Here is an 8,711-nt window from a genome sequence, read left to right on the forward strand (position 1 = left end):
ACATTACCACAACTTGGTAATTCTAGCTCAAGCACCGAACTCTGAAGCATTGGACCAATCAGAGAATGCAGAGTTAACTTAGAAATATTTGGCCAATCAGAGAATGCAAAAGAAGACACCCCCCCCCCCAAAAAAAAATAAATAAATAAAAATAAAATAAATACTTGGAATTTGAAAATGGAAATTGGAAATCCTTGGAATCGGTAATCAGCATTATCTAAAATCTGAATTTCCGTGGAATTGGAAATCAGCATTTCCGACCTTGCCTAATCCTGCGGCTTTTTGGAAAAATTAGATGTGGGAGGCTGACTCCACAGTGTAATAAAATCCACATAATAAAAAAAAAATAGGTTTGGCAATGATACTAATGCTGAATTTGGTTTGGTATTAGCTTGCAGGAATAGAATGATTCGCACTGTCATCCCAAGTCAAAAATTGTAGCGATAGTAATTTATTATACAGCTTCTATAGGAAAATACAAACAAAGGCTGTTCTACAATACCTGGCTCACAATGGCTGGGTTCCATTAACACCTAGAGACAGCACAGGACATGATCCAATTGGGAGTCTGAACTTGACACATGCACACTTAAAGCTGGTGTTCCTGCTGATGCGTATGCATCATTTCCTGGTGCAACATTTCAAGAGTAATCTCACTTTTCACTTAAACTGTAGGTGTGCTTGTGCAAAAAGCACAAGCAATCTATTTAACCACTTAAGGACTGCAGCCTTAAAACCCCTTAACCACTTGCCGACCGCCCACTACCTATGGGCGTTGACAAAGTGGCACGCCCAGGACCGCCTAAAGCCCATAGGCATCGGCTCCTGGTACACTAAGTAGTCGGGGGCATCCGCCGGCATTAGGCTCCGCCCACCCGTGACGTCAACCCGCCAGCTGTTTAGAAGCACCGGCGGGTTGTTAACCCCCGATCTGCCGCATAGTAAGCGTATAATACGCTTTGTAATGTATACAAAGCATATAATACAGGCTGCCTCCTGCCCTGGTGGTCCCAGTGATTGAGGGACCACCAGGGCAGGAGGCAGCCCCCCTAGTAAGCACAACACACACTGATCCTGCCCCCCCGCCCCCTGATCATCCACAGTACCCCTCAGCCCCCCTGATCACCCCCTCAGACCACTGTATGCACCCAATCACCCCCCTAATCACCCATAAATCACTCCCTGTCACTATCTGTCAACGCTATTTTTCTGATCAGGTCCTAAACTGCCCCCTGGGGGCCCCTGGGGGCCCCTGATCACCCCCCACACCCTCAGATCCTCCCCAGACCCCCGCCCGTGTACTGTATACATCTATCCTCCCCTGTACTCACCCACTGATCACCTGTCAATCACCCATCAATCACCCCTGTCACCACCTGTCACTGCTGTCACTGCCACCCATCAGATCAGACCATAACCTGCCTCTTACAGGCATCTAATCACCCACCCACACCATCAGATCACCCGCAGACCCCCCCCCCCCCCCCTCTGATCACCTCGCCAGTGCATTGCTTGCATCTATCCTCCCCTCTAATCACACCCTGATCACCTATCAATCACCCCGTCACCCCCTATCACCACCTGTCACTGCTACCCATCAGATCAGACCCTAATCTGCCCCCTGCGGGCACCCAGACACCCGCCCACGCCCTCAGATTGCCCTCAGACCCCCCCTGATCACCTCCCCAATGCATTATTTACATCTGTTCTCCCCTCTAATCACCCACTGATCACCCATTAATCACCCCCTGTCACCACCTGTCACTGCTACCCATCAGATCAGACCCTAATCTGCGCCTTGCGGGCACCCAATTACCCGCCCACACCGTCAGATCACCCTCAGACCCTCCCTGATCACCTCCCCAGTGCATTGCTTGCATCTATTCCCCCCTCTAATCACACCCTTAGACACCCATCAATCACCTCCTGTCACCACCTGTCACCCCCTAGCACACCTACCCATCAGAACAGGCCCTAATTTGCCCCGTGTGGGCTCCTGATCACTCGGCCAAACCCTCAGATCCCCCTCAGACCCCCTTTCGATCACCTCCCCAGTGCATTGATTGCATCTATTCTCCCCTCTAATCACCCCCTGAGACACCCATCAATCACCTCCTGTCTCCACCTGTCACCCCCTAGCACTCCTATCCATCAGATCAGGCTCTAATCTTCCCCCTGCAGGCTTCTGATCACCCGGCCAAACCCTCACCCGCCCCACCGCAGGGACAGAATTTTTTTTCCTGGTCACTGTTCATCTCTATGACTTAATTGTGACTGAGACCAACCATTATGCCACACAATATGCAACCGCCAATCCAAGAAGCTACCATGCCCAGCCTTTTCGGTGGAAACCACTCCAAGTTTCCAAACGTAACATTTTTTGGGGCCTTCTCCTTAACATGGGTCTAGTCAAAAAGAATGTATTGCGGTCTTAATGGTCTACGCACCCAATACACCACATGCCTATGTTCTCTGCTGCCATGTCCAGGTCACGATTTGAGAACATCCTGCACTCCCTGAACTTCAGTGTCAATACAACCTGTCATCTAAAAGGCCACCCTGCTTGTGACCGGTTCCAAAAAATTTGGCCCCTCATAGACCACCTGTCATCAAATTTGCAGATGCTTATACCCCTGAACAGTCATTTTGAGGCATTTGGTTCCCAGACTACTCCTCACGGTTTTGGGCCCCTAAAATGCCAGGACAGTATAGGGACCCCACAAGTGACCCCATTTTAGAAAGAAGACACCCCAAGGTATTCTGTTAGGTGTATGGTGAGTTCATAGAATATTTATTTTTTGTCACTATACTAAAAAAGTGACAGTTTTCACTGATCACTGTTTTTAGATCACTAGGATAGTGACAGGGGTGTGATCGGGGGGGGGGGGGGGGGTTCTGAGGGGGATCTAAGGGTGTGGGCGGGTGATCAGAAGCCTGCAGGGGGCAGGTTAGGGCCTGATATGATAGGTAGGAGTGCTAGGGGGTGACAGGAGGTGATTGATGGGTGTCTCAGGGGGTGATGAGTGGGGAGGATAGATGCATTCAATGCACTGGGAAGGAGATCGGGGGGGGGGTGTCTCTGAGGGTGTGGGCGGGTGTTTGGGTGCCTGCAAGGGGCAGATTAGGGTCTGATCTGATGGGTAGCAGTGCCAGGGGGTGACGGGGTGATTGATAGGTGATCAGTAGGTGATTACAGGGGAGAATTTATGCAAGCAATGCACTGGGAAGTTGATCAGAGGGGGTCTGAGGGAGATCTGAGGGTGTAGGCGGGTGATTCGGTGCCCGCAAGGGGCAGATTAGGGTCTGATCTGATGGGTAGCGGTGACAGGGGGTGATTGATGGGTGATTGACAGGTGAGAAAGAAACAAAAAGGAGCGCTCCATAGTGCATTAAAGTTATTTAATCCTCAAACACGCAAAGTATTAAATACACTAACAGACAATGATAAATAAGCATATCATGGGCTGAAAACCCAATAAGACAACCGTGGGTGGCAACCTGCTCCTCCTCTGTGGCCTGCAGTGGATGGGTGTCCCAGCTGGTGGTGGACAATAGGAGCCTTTCCCCTGTTGTCCATGTGCAGTGAATTCACAATGCATTTTGGTGCATCCACGCCTTTGTCAAGGTCACTTGATCAGTCCCCCAGGTGCCGCCGCCGATCGGCGTTACACGGTCCTGGGGGTGCCACCTTGCCCCTGCCAATGGTTAGTGGGCGGTCGGCAAGTGGTTAAGGCCATACTGGACTACAAGACACTGCTATGAACTTTGCAGCTCAGAGTGTGCCCTTGCCTCTCACTTACTGTAATACAGAAGAGCACAAGTATATCAGTAAATAACAGAATAAGTCCACCCCGAGTCCTGAGCAAATAAGACGAGTAGAGCATGATGTACTGCATGTCATACATTCTGCTCTATGCATCATCTGATACGACTTTGCACATTTTATTCTGCTTATCATGGTTTAGTGCATTCACTACAGTAACTCCAATGTGTACAGACTAAGACTAAGGCATACAGGCCAAAGGCTGGGGCAGGATGAGTACAAGCTTGGTCAGATAACAAGCTCAGTCATAGTGAGAGAACTAATGCACAATTCTGGCACACTAAGGGAAATGATAAAAAAACATTTGTGTTAAAACCAAACAAACATCCTGATGTGTATTTTACATTAAGTCCATTATGTGCTTACATGACATACACATCAGGATGTCTATGGTTTTACTGATTACTAACTTGGGACTTTTTGTGGAGACAATTTGTTTTTATCTCTGTCTTCATGTGGCAAAATATTGTAAAAGTTATCTCACTGGGATGCAGCGTGTTATGCTATCTTGCTCATACTCCCTTCTCCACCCTTTGGCCTTTACACCCTACTTAGCCTATGTGTCCCATGCCTGAGCTTCTGCTAGTTTTCTGACTATGATTGTTTGCTGCTTGTCTTGACCTAAGACTGCTACCTTCTTATCCATCTTCCAGATACTGGTCTGCTACTCTGTGACCTATGGAGCCTTCTGTATTCTTTTTATTCGGGGGGCCAATCCCAGGGGCCATGGTCTGGTGGCTGTTATGCATTAAAGTAGTTAATTTTCCACTAGAGGTGATGATGATCCAGTATCTCTTGTGGGGTGTTACATGCACTTAGACTCCATGCACCAGGAGAGCCCACTTCTACTACTGTTCACAGGTTAAACAGTACTCATTCTTGGAGGCACTTGGCTCGTTACAGAGCTCATTTCAGTTACAAGTGTCAAAGAAAGAAGCGGGTTGGCACTACTGTGAGAGCGGGTATTCTGCAGTGGTCATTCACTGATCCCTCTTCCAGCTGAGCGTGCTCTGGTGATAGGATGTATGATGTGGCAAGGAGACAGAACATTAGGAAAACCGGCACTGCTGAAAGCTGTGTTTTAATGGAGCATTTGGTTGTAGTACAAAAGACATGCAGTGTGACAAGTCGCAGTGCTGCAATAATACAGTTGTATAAACAATCTTGAGGGATACCTTGTGGTGCGGTGGGTGCCGGGTGGTTCTAAGCCTGACGGCCGTTTCGCGCACGTCTGCGCATCTACGGAGGCTACTGGTAGCCTCCGTAGATGCGCAGACGTGCGCAAAACGGCCGTCAGGCTTAGAACCACCCGGCACCCACCGCACCACAAGGTATCCCTCAAGATTGTTTATACAACTGTATTATTGCAGCACTGCGACTTGTCACACTGCATGTCTTTTGTACTACAACCAAATGCTCCATTAAAACACAGCTTTCAGCAGTGCCGGTTTTCCTAATGTTCTGTCTCCTTGCCACATCATTTCAGTTACACCTTGATTGTTTGCCTTATGAAGCATGTTATACCTGCGAAAGACATTGTACATTAGAATATATAATAGTGATTTTTATGTGAAATTGCCCAAATCGAGTCATCTATGGGTAGATAAGTCCACCACTACCATTCTTTTTAAACTGCTTTAAATGCTGAATTATCATCTTGGTGCCTCTGTTATACTACTATTTGCATGCTGTGTCTACCCTCGGTGGAAGGATGTTGCCCTTTTATTTGGATCTATATAGAGTGATTTCTTAAGCTGAGCGGGATCAGGTTCATATTCCCCACTTGCTTATACAATGGTTGCGTGTGTGGTAACCTACCTTTGTGAGTATTATTTAACACCAAGAACCTGTACCGACATTACTTAAAAGGGACCCCGAGCGGTGAATAAAAACAAAATTTGGACTTACCTGGGGCTTCCCCCAGCTCCCCATAGCCGGTTCAGTCTTTAGAGAAGAAGGCTTATGGTGACTGGCGTGATGACACAACGGGCGTGTGGTGGGGGTGCGAAGTCGGCAACTACCGGAGCTGCCAGTGGGACCAGAAGAGGAAAGTAGAGGATGCCCAAGGACTTTGCGGGCTACGGGTTATGGAGGAAGCTCCGGGTAAGTCCAAATTTCATTTTTATTTACCGCTCAGGGTCCCTTTAACCCCCAGAGACCCAAATATAGAAAAAAACGTAAAAAAATTTTTTCGAACGTTCACATGTTGTTATAGGAGGCTTGTGATCCCTAAATCAGTGTTTTTTTTTAATTTTGACATTTTAGTAACTTTTGGGGAGGATGTTGTAAGATTGCAACGCTGGGCCTGTAAGGTAGCAGAATTTCAATAGTGTCACTCTCTCTCTGAACACATGTAAGGAATAATTAAAAGTTTATTTGTACTTTACAGCTTATAAAGACCCACCTAAGTTTATGTATGTACACAATAACAATAGTATAATAAAGAAAAAAGTAATTTTTATTATCAATTTAATACAAAAAATGAGTATCATATAAAAAAATTGGACCCAGACTATGGGCTTGATTCACTAAACCATGAAAACACATAGCACAGCCTTTTTCACACCTTTTTTTGCGTTTTCGCACTAACGTGAATTTGTTTGTGTGTAAACGTTATTTTTTTGCGCTTAGCGCTAAAACGCAAATTTTTCCCTGTGAAGCGCCCATTGACTTCTATCAGCGGTAATCAAGAAAATTTGTGTTTTTACACAAAAGATTTCATGTTAGCGCAAATACGGGCAAAAACGGCCACGCTATGAAATAGCACTACTGCAAAAATAGCACTTGTGCTATCTTCATAGCACGGTTTTGTGAATCGAGCCCTATATGTGCATGTTTTATTTGTTCATTTATTCAGTTATGGTAGTTCAAAAAACAGTTATTTTGCTCTGAAAAGCAGAGGCGAACATTGCACTTCCTGCAAAGTGTGTTGGTATAGCCTTTTGCACAGTGTCGGCACCCTCTATCGGCTTTGATGGGAAAATGTCCAATCATGTCCTTGCAAACTTCCTTTGGAGGGTGTGCATTTGACTTTTTGGCTGTCATGGCAGCTGAAGAACCTCCATCATCTGTAAACTGCCTCTTTTGGGAAGTCAAGGTGCCCCCTCTTGATAAAACTGGGCTTGCAGATGGTCGCCCTCGCTTTGACACTGACCCAGCCGTTCCGATCAGGATAAGAGAAGATGCCAACTGGGCCTGAAACATTCTCCTGTTTAGCATCTGTTTATTTGGGATATCCAAAGCTTTGCAGTCCCTTTTGTACAGGAGCCAAGCATTGATCACAGCTAGGATAATGGTGTGCCAGAAGATGTAAAGGTACCAGCGGCAGGACTTCAGTGGAAATTTGTATTTTGCTGCAAATGAGTCTAACAAATCCACTCCGCCCATGAATTTGTTATAGGCAGCCACGATATAAGGCCTCTCAACTTCAACAAATCTTTTGCCAGTTTTGTCCCAGCGTTGAATCTTCTCCACTGGTTGTGGGCCAGCAAAGGAAGACACAAGTGTAACCTGTCTGTTGTCAAACCATTTCACAGCACAAATGTTGTGATTTGACTCCACTCTGACATCAAAGCTTCCTCTTCCCTTTTTCTTCAAGCTTTTCTCATCCTCAAGATTACAGTTTGGAAGGCGCACTTGTCTGGCTGTTCCTTTGTAATGAATTCCACAATCCAGCAGCCTAACTATCAATGGGATGCTGGTGAAAAAGTTGTCTGCGTAGATCTTGTAGTTGTGACTATGTGGAAGTGTGGAAGCAAGTTTCATCACAACATCCCCTGATAGTCCAAGTTCAGATCTTGCCCGTATTCCATTCACACTGCCTTGGTACACATCAAAATCACAAAGTATACCAGAGATTCCAGTCCTTGCCCACAGCTTGAACCCCCATGGGTTTGGCTTGCCACGCATGTACTGTTTGATGCTGCTGAATTTCCCCCTGAAAGGGATCATCATTTCATCAACAGAGTTATGTTCTTCAGGGACCACTTTTAGGCATTTCTCTCTGAAAGCATCAAGCCATGGTCTGAGTTTCCAGAGTTTGTCACTTTTTTGTTCCATCTCAGACACGGTTAGATTGTTCACAAAATGTAATGATGTCAACAGAGACTGGAATCTGTTTCGTGACATTACATCAGTGACAGGACTGTATCTTGTGTCTGCTTCCCAGTACATACGGACTCCAGGCATTTGGACAACACCTATCTTCAGATACATGCCAATCATCTGCTCTATTTCCTTTGTGTTTGTGTTTATAGATGATCCTTTCTTCTGAAAACTGTACTGATTTGTGTTATCTGCCAGAGCGTTGATCATATCTTCTGTCACAAACTTCTGAAAGTACTCCAGTGGTGTGCAGAGAGAATGGACATCATTACTGACATCCTGACCAGAAAAATCAGTACTGGGAGAGATGAAATTCTTTTTCAGCCATCGATATCTGTCACGGGGCCCAGTCTTGGCATCAGGATGTTCTGCCTCTGTTGGGATGATTTGAACATCAGAAGTTAGGTGGTCATCGGGTAATTTATTTTCCTTGTCCGCTTCACCGATAACTCCATATTCCTCTTCGTCACTTGAATCTGTGTCAAAGGGCATTTCCAAGTCACTGTCCCCATTCTGGATGGCCTCAATTACATCCTGCACACTATACATGATTTGTTTTTTCTTGGTTTCAGACATTCTGAAAGTTGAAAGAAAAGCTAAGTAACTACAAAGCAAATTAACTAATTATTCTAATGCAAAGATTCACATGTTCCTAAAACTTCACACTTTCCATTCCACAACTTCTATCAAGTAGACCTATTGTTCAATTAGACATGCAAACACTTTAATGCTCACCTCCTAGAGATTTATCACCTTCTCAAGTTTAAAGTGCAGACAAAACCTT

The 8,711-nt window shown here is 45.9% G+C and overlaps 1 protein-coding gene across 1 annotated transcript; it reads right to left on the bottom strand.

Annotated features, from left to right (window-relative positions):
* Positions 1 to 6,676: 6,676 nt before the first annotated feature.
* On the bottom strand, positions 6,677 to 8,503 carry LOC137537814 (piggyBac transposable element-derived protein 3-like). Its single transcript, XM_068259772.1, has one exon. It carries the CDS (start codon positions 8,501 to 8,503, stop codon positions 6,677 to 6,679), a length of 1,827 nt encoding a protein of 608 aa, XP_068115873.1.
* Between the last annotated feature and the right edge of the window lie 208 nt (positions 8,504 to 8,711).

Source organism: Hyperolius riggenbachi, chromosome 11 (assembly GCF_040937935.1).
Source record: "Hyperolius riggenbachi isolate aHypRig1 chromosome 11, aHypRig1.pri, whole genome shotgun sequence".
Classification (NCBI taxonomy): domain Eukaryota; kingdom Metazoa; phylum Chordata; class Amphibia; order Anura; family Hyperoliidae; genus Hyperolius; species Hyperolius riggenbachi.